We start from the raw sequence: 21,852 nt of genomic DNA, 5'->3' as shown, positions 1-21,852 counted from the left end.
GCTGAGCCCTCCAATCCATAATGTTGGATTACCTCCCCTATATTTATTTTTATCACTGCTGTAACAAATTATCACAAATTTTGCAGCTTAAAGCAACACAAACTTATTATTTTATGGTTCTGTAGGTCAAGTCAGGAACAGGTATCATTTGGCTAAAAATCAAGATGTCAGCAGGGCTGTATGCCCTTCTGTAGGTCAAAGGAAGAATATATTTCCTTTTCTTTTCCAGCTTCTAGAGATCACCCACATTTCTTTACCCATGGCCCTTCCTCTATCTTCAAAGCTAACACCTTTACAGCTTTCTAATCCTTCTTCCAAAGTCATATCTTTCTGACCACAGCTGGGAAAGATTTTCAATTTTTAAGGAGTCCTGTTGTTAGACTAGGCCCATGTAGATAATCCAGGCTAATCTCCCTGTCTCAGAGTCCTTAACCTGATACATCTGCAAAATCCCCTTTGCCATGTAAAATAACATATTCACAGATTTCAGGATTAGAGCATGGATATAGGTAGGGGTCAGTGTGGTGCACTATTCTGTTTATCAAACTGTTTAACATTTGACGCTTTCTGACAAACGTACAAGATAGAAGATCCTGATCATGTTTAGAATGCTTCCTCTGCAAAATATTGGGCACTGAGTTTATTTGAAAGGACTGAAAATAATATTACCACAGGAATGGTTTCCTAATTCTACTGACATTTACTTACTTTATACTTAAATACCCAAAATGGTCAGCCAGGAGTGGGATCTTGGCAAATAAAATAAAAGTATAATTCAAGCTTTTATCACTGAATTTACTAGCTAATTCTGTTTTAGAAACAGACAGAAAATAAAACAATTTAGAGTAAGTCTGATTACTTATATATTAAGTGAAAATTAAGTTTTAAAAGCATGTCTGAATATGGGATAAAGTAAGCATCATAAAATGTAATGTTAATATTTAGTACCTGCAAATCTCAAACTCCCAAATTATAAACAAGTTCATACTGTATAGCACAAGGAACTATATCCAATACTGTTTTGTAGTAATTTATGGTGAAAAAGAGTATGAAAATTAATATATGTATGTTCATGTATGGCTGAAGCATTGTGCTGTACACCAGAAATTGACACATTGTAAACTGACTACATATATATATATTTGAAAGGGCTGAAAGGACTATATATACCAAGAAAAAAAATTAGATTGATAACCAACAAAAAAATCTCTCAGTAATATAATGCTAGAAACACAGACACAAAAGAAAATCTCAGGCATACATCTGTTTATAGAGTCCTAGAAAAAATAGTGCCTATGCAAGTCCCTGATAAACATGAGAAAATAGGAAAGGCAATATAAAAGTTCAAAATGCTTTGCTATGTAAGAGCTGCAAGGTGACTCAGACACAAACTTAAGTGGTCAAAATGTTTATATAATTAATGATAACTTAAAGTAATTGAGGACATCATTTTAAATGAGATAAAAATAGCTGCTCAATTTTCATATTACTAAGCAAGTCATTTCTGTCTATAGTAGGTTTATATTATTTTTATATGTATTTATATTTTATAAAGACATCAACTTAGATCCTGGCTGATAACTGACAGTGGAGCAACTGATTGATTTAAATGGGTATCATAGACTTATCAGATTTCATATGCTTTAAATATACATTAATTATTAGCTGTGAGGAAGAGTTCAATTTTCATTTATTCTAACATAGATGTGTCACAGGCAGGTTACTCTGTATTTACAATGGAGAATCATGATAGATATAAAGATATCAAGCCTTATTGATCTTCATAGGGGTGCTTTTATAAGAAAAGGAGAATAAAATAAGAAAAATCTAAAATACTACTTTTTTTATAGTGTTCTAACAGTTTTATCTTATTTTTATTTTTTTACTGAGTTATAGTCCGTTTACAATGTTGTGTCAATTTCTGGTGTACAGCACAATTTTTCAGTACTTTATGAATATATGTATATTTGTTTTCATATTTTTCCCCATGAGCTACTACAAAATTTTGAATATATTTCCCTGTGCTATACAGTATAAACTTGTTTATCTATTCTATATATACCTGTCAGTATTTACAAATCTTGAACTTCCAGTCTGTCCCTACTCACACCCTGTAAAATACTATTAAATCAACATATATTTATGAAGAACTATGAAAAATGGGAAACTATAAGTTGTTTCTTTAAATTGGAGCAAAGAGAACTACTTTAACTGGAAAATAGTTAAAATCTGGCAAGTTTTATGATTTCATGTTCACCCCTGACAGCTTTTTTTCCTCCTTTCTCCTTCAATCTTTTTTGGACCTTCTAAAGAATTAAATTAAAAAAAAGAAAAAAAAGAAAGAAAGAAAGAATAAAAGAAAATTAAGAAACAGATTTGCATCTAAAATAACCTCCTAACTGGAAAGATTGTATACTTTGTGAAAAATTTACAGCTGCCGACTTATGATCTATGTCTCTGTCCACACTGCCTTACTTGTTAGGAAGGGTCTTAAAAAAAAAAAAAAAGTAAAGAAAAATAGCAAATTATAATGGCTTTAACATTTTAAATTCTTTTCTATGTGTCTACAATCTGCTCTATCATGAGATATTAAGATAAACATTATCAGCTATACTCTACTTTCCTATCATGCACATTGTGACTCTGAGAAGCACGCACACTCTAACTTACCATCTGCAGGTGGTGTACAGGTTAATGCAGTTCTTTTGACAATATATGGTTTTGTAGTCTAGTTGTCTAACTACTACATAATGGAAAAGTTGTAGAACTACTGGTACCACTGCCCTCGGTCTCTGTCATTTACCTTAAACATACCTGGAAAAGTAGATTCAAAAACTCATTGGCAAGAACATTTTTCACACTCCAGATATGATATTCCTCTAGAGTTAAGATGGCCATTCTGAAAGAGAAACAATATTTAAGCATATCTTAAATCTTCATCTTATATTATTTGAATAAAATCTGTTTTATTAAACTTGCAATGGTCATTTGTCTGAAAGAAAACTAATGATTTAACGTAGATGCTATGTGTTCATCTGAAAGTAGGCCAGCAAGAATAAGTTCAAAAGTAACCAAACTCTGAAGTAGTCACAACGTGGGCAATTTATCACCAAAAATCTTCTTCCTCCAGTAAGACCTGGGAAATAACTCACAGTATCTTCTGGTTCAAGGTGAAGTTTACTAACAGAACCCACAAAAGGTTCTGGTTAGAGAAAAAGGACTATTTACTAACTTTGAAAGCATCTTTCCAAACTCTCTGGATTATGCCCTTTGACCCTAACAATTTTCTAAGATCTTCTTTAAAACATCTGGCATTATTAGACTTCTTAAGAGATTTAAAAGAACTAAATATATATAATAAATGAGTATCTATATTAACATTTCCTCAAAATAAAATTTAACATTACTTTCACAAGTTGAGTAAAGCAGTATTTTTTTTTTTTTTGGTGTCAAAGTGTACCAAATATTACATTTATATACAGTAGACAATATTTCTTGGGAGGCAAAAATATAACCAAATGCCTCTTACTTCATGTTTTGAACAATCACCTTAACAATCCTAGATGAATAATAATGTTCTTAGCTTTTATTACTTAATTATATTTTTATTATTTAATGATTTATTATTTAATGATACTTAATATTATTTATTAATGATATTCATGTATTCATTCAATATATAATACCATTTATTATAAGAAAAGATTTTAAAGCACTGTGATGGTACTTATTGGCTTTCATGATGCAACTTCCATTAAAGTATATTAATACCAATGTAATGGTACAAAATAATGGGTAATATTGTCACAGTCTAGTCACCAGTGAATATGGGTAATAGGTTTGGTTGAAAGGTCCAAATTCTATTCTAAATTTTTACCATTTCATTATTATGGTTATACGGAGATGGAGCAGCTAAATGATCTTTTTTTTAATGTTCAAAAGTACAGTCATAAGAAGAAACTCGGTCTTACACAAAAATAGACAGCAATGATAACCTCCATACTTATCAAACACCCAGAAAAAAGGCGATGGAAATTGTATCTCTACATAAGTTATTTCCTAAAAGAAACTTTCCTATGTTTCTGTTTTCATATATACCAAATAGAAATGGCTACCTTAGTTTTGGGCAGAAAAGTAAATGAAGATGGTTATCTGAACTGCCAAACAAAGATCAAGCCCTGAAAAATTCATTTCTATTATTTATTTCTATTGAGTGTCAGTTAATAAGACTATGATGATTTCTTCTGGATTTATGATTGAAAAAAAAAGTTACTTATTTTTCTAAGCCTGTATAATACCACTATGGTCTACATCCTACCATCTGCTACTTGGTACATGTCAACATTTGAATAGAAAGGGTCAAATTAACTCATATGTGTCTCACATATATGGATTATATTCAGTTTCACAGGGATACATAGACATTAAGGCAAACCTATTATAATATCTTTAATAAATGTTGTGAAACTAAAAAAAATTCAAGGCTTTGTTCTTTGTAAAGTACATGCTTGTTTCTGCTATTATACACTTATTCTGGCTGCTATTAAAAAACTTAGAACAGACCGTCACCAATATGATTGAAAAAAAAAATTTAAAACTATATACACCACCCAGATTGAAATAAAAAATAATTTCCATCATCCCAGATATCCTATGGTCCTTCCCAGTTAAATCACCCATCTCCAAAATCACTATTGTAACACTTATTAACATGAGTTGTCTCTGTTCTAGAACTTCATATAAATTGAATTGTACAATGTGTTCTTTTATTCTGTGGCTTCTTTTGCTCAATATAAGCTTTGTCTTACCATAATGTATTAAAATGGGAGAAGTAAAGATTATAAACTACAGATGGCAAGGGCTGTCTCTACTTAATTTTTATAAAATGCCTAGCTTATAAAATATAATGTTTTTATGTAAATAACACTTAATGGAGTTGTTTAAAGGTGGAATGGGCTTTCCTTAGGGACAACTTGGAGGAACTGTAACCACAGGTCCAAATAAGCATTTAGCAGGGATGATGTAGAAGAGATTCAAGTATGTATATGTAAGGTATGTGTAACAATTCAGAATATAATGTATTTTTAGAAAAGAATAAATTAGTCTCTGCTAGACTCACCTTTGTGGTGTCATGTGCATTCTATGTATCTTCTACAATGTTGGATACATCCACATGTAATTCCTTTAAAAACAGAAACCCAAATCAGTAGTTAGGATAGAGAGGGTATCATTTTTATTAGCCAGTAGCTGAAGTATAAAGTATTTTCGGTCAACTTTTTTTTTCTTTTTTTAATTACAGAAATAGATTGCTTGTTTGCCTTAAAAATTTATGACAATATTCCAGTGGTTTCATTTTTTTAATATAATACATTCAGTTTATTAAATTTTCTAAGGCAAATTCTCTTCCCAATTTTGCATCTTTGGCTATGAATATTTTGAGTAGCATAATATAGAACCTAGAAGTAGTAAGAAATCTTTTTCTCAACCTCTTTTAAAAAATTCTTCACTCTATATTCCTGTTGGAAGTTTACATTCAAGAAGATGTATACAATCAGACTTTACCAGGGTATCATCGGTGCAGTTGTCCTTCCAGACCTCTAAATGTGCAACCACGTGTCTCTCAGTTCAACCCTAGAGAGAACTCCATCACCGTCAACATCAAATACCTTGAAGCAAACTAAAGAAAAGAAACTCTTATGGAGGGAAATTACTTTCATATTCTGAAGTATAATACATTTTATTACAAGCTGCCCTAGTAAAATTACTTAGTTCCTCAAACAATTACATTCTGGATTAAGTTCTTATTTGGAGGAGATTGTGTCATTAAAGTCCTTTGAACTTGTAGGAATTCCTGTACACTTCACAAGTCTGTCTCCTTATATCATTAGCCAGCTAAGAGAACTCTATCCTTCACCTAAATCTAAAGTTAAATTTCTTGCAAACTGAAAAAGTAGGGCCAAGTTACTATACAATATCTCACAGATTTTGAGAAGGTAATTCAAGCTTTTAAATTAATTTCTAATATTTAAAACTGATCACTTCAGAGTTGATTCTTACAATGTTGAAAATATTCCATCTACATTAAGAATCAACAAAAAGCTAGTACAGTCAGCCCCCTGTATCCATTGGTTCTGCATTCACAGGTATAAACAATAGATCAAAAATTATATATATATATATATATATATATAAATTTTCCCAGAAAGTTCTCAAAAGCAAAACTTGAATTTGCTATTCACTGACAACTATTTACATATCATTTACATTGTATTTACAAATAATTACATTGTATTAGGTATTACAAGTAACCTAGAGATGATTGAAAGTATACAGGAGGATGTGCATAGGTTATATGCAAATACAATGCCATTTTACATAAGGACTTGAGCATCGATGGATTTGGTATCTGAGGGAGTCTCAGAACCAATCCTCAGCAGATAATGACAGATGACTGTATAAAGATTTTGCCTCTCCAGTGTAATTAATGTGCACCCAATATTTTTGCCTAAGAACAATCTCAAATCTTCAATGAAGTTTATATACAACAAGCTAAAAATCCGAAATATCAGCACTTTGCTAATTAACATCAATATAAGCAAAATTGCTAGTTAGTCTAGTTGGTTAACTTCCACTAGTCCACTGGCAAAAAATAAATTAAAAAAAAATTTAAGACAATAATTAACCTCAATTGAGAAACAAAGACTTCAGCCTCTTTAATACCAGAACTTTAATGTGAACAAATAATCTATCACAAAGCCAGGTTAGAGTAATGGTGTACTATCAGGGAAGATAAAAGAAATCTAAATTTTTAAGATTAAATAATTATCTACTTCACACACCCGTGTGTGTAATAATTATGTATTAATTATGCTATTAAATTAACTGAGTACATCACAGTACAGCATTACTAAAGAATATTGAACTAATAAGTATCATACACAAAATACGCAGTATTTGTTAAGCTGTATTTTAGAAATATGCAGAGATAATAACCCTAGTGAATATATAAGAATTAGGTTCCAATTAAATGTAAACTGCTGCATTTTCCTAACCAAATATGGTTAAAATTTATTAATGTAATATGCTTATAAATTACACTATAATATTTTAGCTAGGTTTAAAAGATAAATTTAGTATTTAATAAAATTGTTTTATCATAAATTTAATTTTGCTAATATCAATATACACAGTGCTAGAAAATAAGTTGGAATTCAAGTTAAGCAAGACAAATTTTCTATATAGACTACCAGAAAATATATTCTATATGCTTAACATTTTCAAATACATCATGAATGATGTAGTTCATTTATCATGAATTGTACATTCATCTGGAAAATCAACCATTATTAATAACAAAGATCTTAAATTACTCCACAGTAAAAAAGAATAGATGATTGAACCTTTACACTGACCTCAGTAAAACCTCAGGAAGAGATTGCTATTTGCCAAAGGGATGAAAATTCAAGCCTTAATCAGATGATTTTTTACATGAATGGATGCTAATTTTTTTCTCTGTATAGCTTCCAAATTTTGTGATGTTTAACACACTTACATTTCTGTCTTTCAGCCAGAGGTCCTCTGCAAAAAGCTGATAACCCACAGGATATCTCCTTAAAATCTATGTGGCTGTCATGATTTTCACCAAAAGCATTAAATAAACCTGTAAAATAGGAACACAGAATAAATCACAGCCAACAAACTTCCTGTTTATAATGACATGCTTATGAAAGGAGGCATGACTCGCATAAACTGACTTAGTTTTTAAAAGTTATCAGTAGTTTCCACTGTCTTAGGAAGTTTTTTTTTTTCCCCCTGGAATAATTATAACCAAAATTTAACTTCCTAGAAGAAAATACTATCATTTAGTGTTTGGTTTTGTCTGCCTACCTGTCTCTATCTTATATTAATTCCAAAAGTCAAAAGTGATTGTAGAATGTAAAAAATAAAAATATATTTTAAAAATTTAACTGGAAAAAAGTCAGAGACCACAATTATCCTAATTCGGAAAGACTAAGAAGAAAAAAGAAAAAAGAAGAAGAAAAGTTGAACTCTATCAAAGATATACTGTGTTGTTATTAACAAGCTTCATACAACTCCTTCATGAAGCAAAGAAAACTAACACACTATATTATAAGAGAAAGAAATTCTGTACTGCCGTCTTCATTGTACCACTTAATCTGTATAAATAAATATATTAAATTTCAGAAATAAAGGGCAATTTATAATCTAATCTTGTGGTTTTTAAACTTTTCATAAAAAATAAATGGAATCATTTTGTTTTCAAATGAAATGATTTCTCAATCTCTAATTCTAAAAAGGTAAAAACATAACTGCACTGCTGAAGTGGAAGCCCTGTCTGTTCTAGCTCCCCTAACAAATATTACTAAAACACACTAGAAACCTGAAGAATACAGACTGTCTATTTCAAGAATCTAATTCTGTGCCCTCAAAGAGCAGAAAATTGAAGCTAAGAAGTAGTTAAATGACTTGCTAAAAGTAAGAAATTTTTTTAAAAAGGTCTGAATCAGAAGCAGAACCCAAGCTTTCAGATTTCAAATACAGTTTTGTGATTATCAGCCACAACTACTCCTTGTAAACCTCATTTAATATATATGTATATAGTAGTGAAAAGTTTAGAGCTAAGTGGGGACCTTAGAGATGGTCTAGTCCAGTGGTTTCTTAATTTTTTAAGGGTGGGGGAAGGATACAGCAGTGGAACCTTCTTCTATATAAAAGAAATACAATAGACACTACTCAGCTGAGGAAGAGGTGAGGTCACGTGTGGAAGCTAGAGCTTTGCCTATTTAGTGTCCACCACCCTGACCTTGCACCAGATGCTGAGGCACCACACTGGAGCACAGTTTCATAATGATTGTCTTGGTCAAACTGATTTTATATATGAGAATATTCAGGTGCAGAAAGGTAAACCAACTTACACAAGGCTCCAAAGGTGGAAAAAGGCTCACGTGTTTACCAAAGAACATTTGTAGAAAATAGAAGGATTCCCACATTCACTCAGAGATGGACAAATTGGTGGTGAAGCCAATGGCCCAAATGTCTCTAAATCAAATCATCCAGTTCGGGATTGAGCCCTCAGCAACCAACAGCATTTCTCCAGATGAATGATGTCTGATTCCTCCACTGACAATCAAATCAAAAAAGATTATAAAATCTCACTCTTCTCTTCTGGACAATTAATTAGTTCATCCTGATAATGTAACTTCTAAAGATACATTTTAATTTCCCAGTTAAACTGTTAAAAAACTACCTAAAACAAAAACTCTGAAAGACAAATATATTGTATCTAATACAAGTGGCATGCAAATTAAATTCAAATTAACATAAAAGAGGCTTTAAAATTGGAAAAAAATTTGCAATTTCCCATTAAGCAGGCTGTTTAATTCCAACATGTAAAATAATAAACTAAGATATTTATTTTTTGCTTCCCACACTTTTATCTGTATTCACTTTGGTGATTTTAATCTCTATTTTGGATTTGAAAATTCTTCATCATAGTTTCTCCTGGCTACACAGGTAACACACTAATAGCAGAATCTATGTTTGATTTATCCTGTCATTATGGTAACCACTTACACATTTAATACTTATTAAATAAATGTACAAAGGGGATAGACCTAAGCTTCTCCTTCTTGGCCCTAAAATTCTTACTACCCCTCCTATAAAGGCAGGAGCCTCCTCTGTAGGACACAGTGTAAATGTATCTCCTGAGAAGGATTCCCCAACAAGGGCTGTCTTTACAGCGTGCTTTTAGATAAGATGTTTTTATGGGACATTTCAATAAAAGGATCAAGGACCTAAGCTTCCCAGTATGGTGGGAGTTGTGATGGGCATGGGAGGATGCTCACTTGGGAGGATGAGATGTTAAAGACACTAACAGTGAAAAGGACAGGGCAAGATGAAGGGCGATTGGGAAACAGGACAACAGAGATGTGACATCTACTTCCCACTGTCATCTAAGTGATACCTACTTGAAAGAAACATTTCTACAGTTAAATTCTATAATAGGGGGTTATTTAAATGAAGCACACATATTCTCAATGAGTAGATCACCTAATTTTTAGAGATTTAGAGTGCATTAGCATTTTCAGAGTACTTTTTACATCAATAACTAGTATTTATTCCTGTGTGCTAAATAAGTATGTGGAATTATTTCCATTTTGCTTTTAGACTTACTACAGCTTAACCTATTCACTGCACTGACACAGAGTAATTTTTCTAATGAATAAAAATGATAATGTACAAACTTGTTAAAGATTCTTTAATTTCTCCATCACCAGATTTATGAACATTTAGGCCTATATGTCAGGCCCCGTTTCTTACCAGCTTTTTCACCAACACCTTACATTTAGGTTATATTGCATTACCCAGAGGTCAGGAAATGTTCTTTCACACATCCATGTCTTTATTAGGTCTTGTGTCCTCTGAGGAGAAACCTTCTCCCCACTTTCACATCCTTCCATTTTACAGCCTAACCACTAATCCTTCTGTGAACACCTTCTAATGCTTTCCAACCTCACCAGCTACCCCAGGGTCTTAGCTTCTCTCTTCCGCAACTCTCCTCCACTGTATATAGTATTCAATATTCAAGTGAAGTATAAGTCCTCATTTACAGGTCTGTGGCCTCTCTAGATTACAAAGTATTTGGATTCAGTAACCTTGTCCTTTTATCACTGTTGCTGCTAGAATTCACTTCATAGGACCTGATACATAGTAACCACACAGTAAATACTTGCTGAATGAATGAATGAATGAATAGCCAAGGCAATCTTCACAGCCAAGGCTTCCCCATCCCAGCTCAGTATTCTTTCTGTTACATCAAAGAGACTCTGCCCCATGAAACAACAGACCCTGCACATTTTAACAAATGTATACAATTATTAGGAACTATTATTAGAACAGAGAGTAGCACTACTGTTCTCATAGTTATGTCACATAAGAAGTGTATTAAAGCTCGTTCTGATTTGTTATTTATACAAATCAGCTATGTCTGTCACCAGTTTAAATATTAGTAATTTAGAAAACAAAAGTTATTGACTTATCTACTTATCAGAAAACATTATGACAGATCTATTTACATACCTCTTTTGTCAGTTTATATACCAACTGGAAAAGAAGAGGTGTACAGTCAACTCTGAGGGTATAATTGCCTGCAAAATAAATAAGAGAGTATTTTAACACCTCCAAATGGACTTCAAACCTGTATTTAATTCTAACTTTATTTTCTAATTCTAAACAAGATATAACAGATTTCAAATTGAAGGCATCATTCCTGGAGAATTAAAAATAGGGTGGACCCTACAGATTATCATATTCAGTGAAGTATGTCAGACAGAGAAAGGCAAATATCAAATTATATCACTTATATGTGGAATGTAAACAAACAAAAAATGATACAAATGAACTTATTTACAAACCAGAAATAGATTCACGACATAGAAAAGAAACTATGGTTACCCAAGGAGAAAGGGGGAAGGGAAGAGAGATGTTAGGAGTTCAGGATTAACAGATATACACTATTATATATGAAACAGATAAACAACAAGGACCTACTGTATAGCACAGGGAATTATATTCAGTACCTTATTATAACCTATAATGGAAAAGAATCTAAAAATATATATGTATATGTATATGTATATATATATAACTGTGTAACTTTGCTGTACACCTGAAACTAATATTATAAATCAAATGTACTTCAGTAAAAACAAATAAATAAGATTTTAGAATAGATAGATAGGTATGTAGATAAATAGACAGACAGACAATCAGTCTGGCTAAAACTAAAACACAAGGTGGAAATAACTCTTCAGGAGCCAGAGAGGCTGCAGCACACACTCGGGATAGGAGACTGCAGAGGCGGACTCTGCTGCTAAGGCCGCAGCTCCTGCAGTAACAGTAAGGGCCATTGCTCATTACAGCAGCAGTACCTAGGGGTCTTTGGCAAAGGAAGTGGTAAGGCCATAATTTTCATGTTTTTATTCATTCATTCAATTCAATATCAAGACTTTAGACTAGAGCATGTCAGTAACTAACATGTGTCCTGTGACACTTACCTAGAAATAACCATAATATGATGAAAGCCTACAGATGAACATGCCACATGTCAGGGTCAAAAGGAAGTCTGTAGTGGGTGCTTATTTCAGAGTTGGTCCAATACATACAGGAACTATTTCTGTATGAAATATTTTACTCCAACTTTTAAAAATAGCTCCACAGGAAGAATGTCAAAAGTACTAAAGGTTTAAGTAGTAATCCAAGATAGGCAAATGGTAAATATTCTAAAGAAATTAGGATCAATAGCTTAGTTATGATTCATATTGATTCATTTGAATCATAATAATGTTCTCTCTGGTAAAATGGAGAAATGGAGGTATTATTGAGGCATCTCATAGAAAGAGGATAATCCTAGTTTATGAGTTGGAGTTGATAGACTTAAATACTGGTATACTATTTAATGACAATCTGAAATAAAATTTACCTTCTGTGTATGAGTCTGCATTGATATATGCAACTTCTCTCTCCTGGAGTGTTTTCACATTCTCCTGTAGTTGAAGCAAAGCAGTCACTTAACTCACAGCATTTACAATTGTGGAAATACAAGCAAAACAAACAAATTAATTCAGTAAAAGAGTGGTTTGCAGGTACCATTATAAATCAAACGCCTATGCCTTTGACCATAATTTTAAGAAAATGCTATTAACTGCTTGATAATATTAATGCAATTAAAACAAGAAAGAAAAATATTAGTGATGCTGTAGCCACTTTTCATAGCAACAGCACGGAGACCCAGAGGAAAACTGCCCCTGATCCCCTGCACCATAATATGAAGGGGGAAGGCTCGGAGATGCTCAGCCTCACCCTGGATCTACTGGAAGAGAACTGCTCAAAGTAAGGCCTGGAAATGTGTACTTTTAAAAGGTGTCCCTGGCAATCCTTACAGACATTAAAGTATGAGATCCCTTGACGTTGGGGATCCAAGTAACTTTACCATATTAAAAGTGAGGAAGTTGGAAATTTGATTTATCAAGAATTTTCTGAAAGAGAAGATATTGATGAAAAAGAAAAAGAAAGGAGGGGAGGATAGAGAAAAAACTAGAGGGAGAGAAGAGTGGCTATTAGGACAAAGACAAGACATTTCTCTCTCACACATACATGCACACACGCACACACATTCTAGAAAAATACAGCAGAAGAAGACTAATGCCATCACACACATGGGAATATACAGAGAGAACTCTCTTCTTCTCTCTGTTTCTCTCTCTCTCTCTCTCTAGCTTGCTACCTTATAAGAGCAGTTACAGTAAAAACATTTAAAGCTGTGAGTGGTCATCCCACAAATGAGAATTCTCACCTCTGCACTTGGCCACATGGGATAGATGACAGCTGATTCTGCTGCAGATTTTCCATTATGACAAAGCTAGAGTAGAAATAAAAAAGATTCCTTAACTATATGTAAAGGTAAATGTGTTGCTGAATATGATCAAGAAGCTAGTAGAAAATGGGAAACAATATTCAAATTGTCTTTTAACTCACATGAATTTAAATTAATGTAAGGCATATTATCTTATATCTTGGATTTATTTTATCTGTATTCTAAGCTGCTTAAATTATAGAAAGACACATGTATTTCTATATACATGTATTCACAAGAAATTACATATTTCTAAAAGTAAATGACCTTAATGAATAAGATCTGATTCATGTAAATAAGTGTATTATGAAATGCATGTTCATAACACCAACATAATAATAATACTTTGCAATATACATGGAATCAAATGTGATACAAGTAACTGTGATTTTATTCCCATACTTATTTGATTCATATTATTATTTTAAAGTATGCAGAAATGAGTCAGAAGGAAAGCATTTTAAAAACCAGATACAATGATAAGAAAGATATGGCATTCTTCAAATCAATTCTATACAATTTGGACTGATAAATGATGAACAAAACAGAGGATAGTCACAGGAAAGTGCTTTTTGGTGCACCTGCCTTTAAAAAAAACACACAAGCCTACCATGAACATGTAAGAACTTAGAGTTACTGGACAGAGAGCCTAAGGGAAGAAGATGAATGAAGGGGGCTTATGAAAGACACTTTAAAATAAAGCATTAAGAGCCAGTGACAAATGAAAATTAATCATAATTGAATTAAAAATAAATCCTTTAAATTTTAGAGTAATTCAATTTACAAAATCATTGTATTATACTTCCCAATCAGGCACTTTTGTAAATGGTAAAATATACCTATGGTTACAATTTAGTACGGAATCCATAAAGGAGAGACTATAATCAGAGTATAGTCATCTTAAAAGAGCATGTTGTTTTCCTAGATAGAAGAAATCCAAGGAAACTGTAAAAACTTGAAAATTAATGCCAAGGATCTATATCAGATTTTCAATAAGCTAATTCACTTGTCAGAAGCAGCTTCCTAGGTTTGACTATTTTCTGAGCTTACAGATTTTACTTACTTATCACAAAACAAATACAAATAGAAACTAAAATATTTTAAAAATAATGAAAAACTTGGTTTGTACTTAGTAATTAAGAGGTTGTTCTGTTTTACCAAACTGATGTAAAAGCAAAAGCAAACTCTATTTCTTAAATTTTCTTGAGTATTTATCCAAATTAAAACAATATCAGGTAATGGAACACATCTGTGATTACCCTGAGATACATGTTGACCAAGAAGATACGTTTTCTGTCTTAGTTACCTCAGCCCATTTGTGGAACCCAGAAGTCCAAATTTTTCTGCATCCCAGCTGGCAAAAATGGTAGTTCTTCTCGGTCTCCAGCCTGTAATCATTGTTAACATACATGGTTAGGTACATCTGCCTAAAAACAAAGGAAAATTCACTCAAGTCACTTTCTGTCATCACTTGCCAAGGAAACATTATTTACCTCTACTAATCAGTTTTCCAAAACTCTGGACAACTTCTTATAAATCAGCAGTTCCACTGGTTAGGTCAGTACCTCCAAATACCCAGAAGTCCTGATGATCTCCCAGAATAACACACCTGTTTGGAAAGGAAGGCATTCAAAAGAATGACAACTTAGAATGTATTATAAAGAGCAGTAATTTATGTTTTTAAATTAAACTTCCTCCTGCTTGAGTTTCCACCATAGAAAACCATCAAGGTAGTGTCTCCTTTTAGAATTTACCTTTTTTCCCCACATTTAATTATATCACATCAACCAGGAAAAAAATATTAAGAGTTGATTAAAATTTATCTTCTCTTACTCCTGTAATCTTTGTAAAAACAAAATGTTTTAAGACATTTTAAAAAATTCACCAACTCAATAAGTTTCACAGATCCTCAGGTAGTTCTGATTACATCGTAAATGCTTGTGATTTTCTTGATGTTATGAACATGCATTTTAACCTTCCTAGAATTTCACAAAGGGAACAAATTACTTCACATAGAGCATTATGTCTAACAGGTTTCTTCCAATGTTTTATTCTAAGTCTCAGAAGTACAGAAAACTGTTTAATAGGATGATAAATTCCCATATGCCCACCATCTAAATTCAATCATTGTTAATACTGTTGAACTATTTGCAAGCGAGTTGCGCAAATCATGACAGTTCTCTCCTATGTATTTAAGAATGCACCTTACGGTGAGATTAAAAAAAAAAATCAGTATTTTATATTTTTCCTCCCTCATAGCTCTATTGTTGGTATTTATTTAAACTTCAAAATCATTATTCAACGTGAAAAAGAATCTTGTTCTTAGCAATTTAAAAAAAAAATTGTGTATTTGTCCATTTAGAGCTCAAATCAATTAAAGGATATAAGCCCCAGATGCTTTTTTTGATATTTTGACCAGGGAAAATTTCTGTTTCTGACTTTTCTCTTAAACTGTTACTGAAGCTACATACTCTGTTTTCCTTGTGTCTGTATGTGTCTGTTTATAAATCACATTTTTCATTGTGTACCTCTAGAGGGTATTAATACATGAGATAATAAAGTCTATGTTAAAGGAACTCAGTTCTAATTGAGTTAAATAAACACTTTTTAAAAAATTCTTATAAAATAAAACTGAACTTCTAATATCTTAAGAGTTTTGAAATTTTAAAACAAGCTTCTTACAGAACTTATAAAATACTTGCAGAATCCAAATTCACATTGCTAAGGCAAATCATTAACCAACAAGGCTCATTTAACCATTTTAGTTTAATAAAAACAGCTATCTCCTCTCTGATTCATCAGTGTGAAGTTTCCCTTTCCCTCTACATTTCAAGCCAGTCAAACTAAAGTTCTGATCATGCCATGCTGTTCCCCAACCCTGCACAAGCTGTCCTCTGCAGCTGGCGTTTACTGCCTGTCTTGATTCTGTGGAAATCTTAGTTTGTGTAAAATTAAGCTCAATGAGCACAAGGTCCATGGTCATGCCTCCTTAACACCAGTGCTGTCCGGGGTTAGTAACAGTAACGACTATGCTGGTAAGTGCACGGGGCCATGTAGCAGTTAAGCGTTCACCACTGTGACCATCTAACCCACCCCCACAGAAGTGACGAGTGAACTTCGCTCCTTCCCCTCTTCTCTCCTACTCCTTCCCTTAAGTTAACCTAGGGTTTTGCATGCATAGCGTTTTGACAGTTATCTGAAACACTGTTTTAAACCCTCAGTTGAAAAGGGAAGACAAAATGTTACACCTGGCCCGGAGAAGGAGAGGGGTGGGGAGTGGCCCAGAGGAAGCCGAACGGGACGCGCGGCCTCGGATCACAACACAGCCCCGTTCCTTCCCGAGTTTCGCAGCCGGGAAAGCAGAGGCCTGGGGCCCGGACCGCCTCGGGGCCTTCGGGGGAGGCCGAGGGAGGGACGGAGACCCGCGCAGGGCTGGGGAGGGACCCGCAGGGACTCACCGTCTGTGCAGCGGCTCCTGACTCATGGTGGACGGGCGGCGGTGGCGGTTGAGGCTGCGGTGCCGGCTGAGGCGGCGGCGGCGGTACCGGCTGAGAGGGCTGAGGCGGCGGCGGTACAGGCTGAGGCGGCGGCGGCTGCGGTGCTGGCTGAGGGGGCTGAGGCGGCGGCGGTACCGGCTGAGGCGGCGGCGGCGGGGGTTGAGGCTGCGGTGCCGGCTGAGGCGGCGGCGGTACCGGCTGAGGGGGCTGAGGCGGCGGCGGCTGCGGTGCCGGCTGAGGGGGCTGAAGCGGCGGCGGTACCGGCTGAGGCGGCGGTGGCTGCGGTACCGGCTGAGGGGGCTGAAGCGGCGGCGGTACCGGCTGAGGCGGCGGCGGTTGCGGTGCCGGCTGAGGGGGCTGAGGCGGCGGCGGCGGCGGCGGCTGCGGTGCTGGCTGAGGGGGCTGAGGCGGCGGCGGTACCGGCTGAGGCGGCGGCGGCGGGGGTTGAGGCTGCGGTGCCGGCTGAGGCGGCGGCGGTACCGGCTGAGGGGGCTGAGGCGGCGGCGGCTGCGGGTCCGGCTGAAGCGGCGGCGGCTGCGGTGCCGGCTGAGGGGGCTGAGGCGGCGGCGGCGGCGGTTGAGGCTGCGGTGCCGGCTGAGGGGGCTGAAGCGGCGGCGGTACCGGCTGAGGCGGCGGTGGCTGCGGTACCGGCTGAGGGGGCTGAAGCGGGGGCGGCTGCGGTGCCGGCTGAGGCGACGGCGGCTGCGGTGCCGGCTCAGGGGGCTGAGGCGGCAGCGGTACCGGCTGAGGGGGCTGAGGCGGCGGCGGTACCGGGTGAGGCGGCGGCGGCTGCGGTGCCGGCTGAGGGGGCTGAGGCGGCGGCCGCTGGAAGGACTTGAGGGACTCGAAGGCCTTCGCCAGCTTTTCCAGGGTCGCCATGGCGGCCTCTCGCCCCGCGGGGACAGCCCACGGAGTCGCCAGGCCTACTGGCGGCTCCGGTCAGCAGCGGTGGCAGTTAACGGGGCTCGAGGCCGCCAGCAGGTGCGGATCCCAAGCGCGCGGCCATCTTGGAGCCGTCCCGACAGCCCCCGCGGCCCTGCGTCCTGCCACACTCCGCCGGTGGGGCGGGGCCGGGCCGCGGGATTGACAGCCGGAGGCAGCGGCCTCCGCCAATGGCTGCCGCGCCCGCCCCTTGGGCCCAAAGAGCCGCCACGGCTGCTGGAGTCACTTCTTCCCGGCGAGGGGCGAGGGGTACTGCAGGAAGATCGGGAGGGCGGTTCGGGGGCGGGGTTGCGTGGCACGGCGAGGAGGGTGGGGAGGGCTGGGTGACTTGTGATTGAGGGTCTCTCTCGGCGAGGGGCGTCCCCGGACGACGCCTAGCGGGTGGCGGGGAGGCGGGGCAGTGGGCTGGGAGCCCGAGACCCCCGCGGGGCGCTAGCCCACCCCGCGGCGCGGGCGGAGGGCCGGCTCGCCGGACAGCCTGCTGTAACATGCTGACTGTTATATATTTGGCCTTACCCTTGTTAGTTGCCTCAAATCACTCCTTGTTCACCTTCATGATCATTACCATAGATATACGTCTTACAATCCTCGTACTTACTATGTTCCCTCATGCTACAGGGCCATACACATGCTATTCTCACTCTCAGGAATAATCTTTTACACATCAATGCCCTACTCCCCTCAAGAGATTTGCCTATCTAATTCCAATCACTCTCAGTGCTCAGCTAATTTGTGAATTCATAAAGCCCATTACATTAACACAATTTCTTAACACCATGTAATTCTCCTTTATCACATTATTAAAGTATGCTTTATAATAACATAAAAACTCTTCCATGCATGAAGGTAGATATTAAACAATTAAGTTCACAGTATAAAGTTGTAAGTACATATACTGTATATTATGAAAAATGTTAAGGAATAACATACTATAGTTAAATGCATTCATAATTTTTCATAGAAATATGGGAATATTTATTCCAAGTTGGATCATCACTATATGTGTGTGTGTATATATGTATATATCTCTCATCCTTCATTCACATTAAAAGTTCTGATAAAATATTGCCAACAATTAACTTTTATACCCCAAATTACCAATAAAGGAATAGGAAAGAAGGGAGAAAAGAAGAAAGGAAAGAAGGAAAGAGGAAGGAAGCAAAGAAGGAAATTGAGGGGTTTTAGAACTCTTGAGATTGAGACATATTAGATAAAGACTCAGATGTGTACATTTATATATGATAATTATTTTCCTGAAATTATATAAAAACACATAAAGAAAACTGAAAGCTAAATATAAAATTATTTACAACCCAAATTTGAGGTTAATTTATATCTTCAATTGATATGCATTTTTTAAAATTTAATATTACACTGTTCCATTGCTATAATATAATCAAATTCAAAAACAGAAAACTATATATGATATATACATCCTCTCACCATTTATAACATCTCTGAAAGCATTTTTGAAGTAGAATATTTTACGTTTAAAGTTTTTATCATTAGAAAGGCTTAGAATGTTTTCACACTACTAGATTTAATTTACTTCATCGTATAATTTTTTTCCAATACATGAGAAATAATATCTTATATGGTTTTGATTCATTCTTTAAGCAGTTTGTTAATATTGTGTAATAAGTGAATTCATGGAATATTGTTATAGAGTTAGTCATTTTTTGTTTGAAGATGTCATCTTTTGTAGTATAATAATAAGGCCATTATTGTAGGAATGTGAAGGAGTCAGACATTGCTTTTAGTAAAAACATCACTCTAAAGGGCATATTGGCAATAGCAGCATGTGGTTAAGATCATGTCAATTTTTTGTAAATCTTTAACAAATTCTGAAATCACTCTGGTTGCTTACAAATTTATAAAACACAATTACTTACAGGAAGAACAAGGCTATAGTCACTGCATGACAAAGGAATGCTGCTTAATAAATAAGTGAGGAGAAGAATTAAGTTTAATTCAAGGAAAGCAGCATTCTTAAAATATTTTGAATTGATTTGAGAAACAGGGATTTTATGATTATTTATTTAGTAGAGTTTATATAGACATTTATGTGTGTGTGTGTATCCTTCATCTCTGTATCAATTCAAATAAGATTTTGCCAAAAAAATAAACTTTAGAGCAAAAAATACCAATCAAAAAGAAAGAAAAGAAGAGGGAAGGAAAGCAGGAAGGCAACTTAACATCAAAAAATTTCATCATTATTTAGAGTAAAGATCTATATCAACTAAACATGTGTATTGTGACCTCCACATTCCACTAAAACTTATGCCATTTACCTATAAATATAAGCTTTTATTTGCTTCTACAATAAATAATACATAAATTTAATGAAACTGCAGCTCAAAAGAAGGAAATAACATTAGAAATTCAGTCATCCAGTGCAGTTGCTACAATATGGGTATGACCTGACTCTTAGCAATCAGAGAACAACCAAGAAAATGTGCCAAACTGTTGGATACCCAGATCTGTTCCCAGGGCAGGGAATAGGCATAGCAACATAAGTAAAAGAATATACCATGTTTAAAGCTTAATTATAATGCAAAATAGATATTTATCTATATCTATTTCAAAATGTTAAATTTAAAAGTGGACCAGAAAAAAATATAAACAAAATTACTTCTCTAGAGAAAACAAAGAATAGCCTTGTCTTCTTCTATTAAAGACTGACTAGCCACAATATATTATGGAAATAGCTATAAAGCTTTGAGGAAAATATTATAATTCTATAATTGTGTTACCACTAAGGTTGTTATGTTTGTAGTTAAGCCAAAGTAATACTAAGACATTCAAAGAATCAGAAGGAATGGTAACTATATATTTATCCTAAAAAAATAATAGTAAGTACTAAGAAAAGGATACATTTTTTAAAATGTAAGAAGTAAGACAAGATTATATAAATGCTATGTTAAAGGGTATTGAATCTACAGGTAGACAAAGTGAGGATCACGTCTATTTTGAAAATATTTCAAAATAAATGCCAATAAATAAAAATAATTCTTAAAATGATATTTCAGTCTAACTTGTTTGATTTTGTAAATGCATGTTACTTTATATCAATTTGCATTATTGATTATTATATGGTTAATAACACAGATACAATTAAAAGAAAATGTATAAAAAAGTTGAGATAGCAAAAATAACTTTCTTTTCTAATATTTACAAATAAAAGATTTAACAGTGAATTTTTATCAATCATAAGTCTATATTTTCAAGTAAAATATAAAATTATAATGGAGAAAAAAGTGATCAAAAATAATTCAAATAAAAATGTTAAGGAGAATAATCATTTATACTATTTGCCATCTACTTCTGCTTGGTACTGTAACCAATCACGAGCCACTGTAGCCGCTGACCTCCAACACTCCCTGAAAGTTCAAGGTGGAGATTAGGAATGGGGCACTTTGTGCTGTGGGAAAACTGACAAAATAGAGATTCAGATAGATGTTTTCAGGAGAAAATTTTATGAGCCCCAATTCTTGCATCTCCTTATATCTAGAAGAGCACTAAATTCATTAACAGTGATGTCTGCTCCTCATAACTGGCAAAAGAACTCAATGTGTGTTTGACATACTCCCCTTCACTAAAATTACATATATAATACTGAGTTTCCCCCTGCCTCTTCAGAAAAGTTCCTCAGAGCCACCTGAGGTGCTGTCTCCTAGATTATAGTCCTCATTTAGCCCCAAATAAAACTTAACCCACAACTCTTATGTTATATAATTTTATTTCAGTAAACAGCATGTATATTAAAATTGTTCAAAACATTGATGTCACAATTGATGAAAAGATACCTCTGCCTATATAATTTCGAATTGAAATAAAAAAAAAAAATCTGGGCCACCGTGATAATGAATCTGTGTAAGGAGAGACATTTTCATCATGATGAATGGAAGATAAATCACTCTAAGCTTAAAACTATGCGTCTGGACAAATTAGCAGTTGTGAGAATAATAAACAAATACA

The 21,852-nt window shown here is 35.4% G+C and overlaps 1 protein-coding gene across 3 annotated transcripts in view; it reads right to left on the bottom strand.

Moving 5' to 3' along the window:
• The window catches only part of LOC141577178 (uncharacterized), a 34,961-nt gene extending 16,867 nt beyond the window's left edge, over positions 1-18,094 (bottom strand). For 2 of the 3 annotated variants that reach the window (XM_074361320.1, XM_074361319.1), the window contains exons 1-11: positions 16,894-18,089; positions 14,929-15,044; positions 14,742-14,823; positions 13,376-13,441; positions 12,503-12,566; positions 11,101-11,168; positions 8,937-9,141; positions 7,553-7,660; positions 5,563-5,677; positions 5,120-5,182; positions 2,815-2,899 (exon numbers count right to left, since the gene is read on the bottom strand). In XM_074361320.1, the coding sequence (XP_074217421.1) occupies positions 14,994-15,044; positions 16,894-17,811 (969 nt within the window). In that variant the 5' untranslated portion in view covers positions 17,812-18,089 and the 3' untranslated portion in view covers positions 2,815-2,899; positions 5,120-5,182; positions 5,563-5,677; ... (5 more) ...; positions 14,742-14,823; positions 14,929-14,993. Of the gene's footprint in view, positions 1-2,814; positions 2,900-5,119; positions 5,183-5,562; positions 5,678-7,552; positions 7,661-8,936; positions 9,142-11,100; positions 11,169-12,502; positions 12,567-13,375; positions 13,442-14,741; positions 14,824-14,928; positions 15,046-15,329; positions 15,415-16,893 lie in introns of those variants that run through there. The other variant, XM_074361321.1, reaches the window with a different exon arrangement.
• Positions 18,095-21,852: the final 3,758 nt, after the last annotated feature.

The sequence above is a fragment of the Camelus bactrianus genome, chromosome 3, assembly GCF_048773025.1.
Source record: "Camelus bactrianus isolate YW-2024 breed Bactrian camel chromosome 3, ASM4877302v1, whole genome shotgun sequence".
In the NCBI taxonomy this organism is placed as follows: Eukaryota; Metazoa; Chordata; class Mammalia; order Artiodactyla; family Camelidae; genus Camelus; species Camelus bactrianus.
This window is presented reverse-complemented; position numbering and strand designations above follow the sequence as displayed.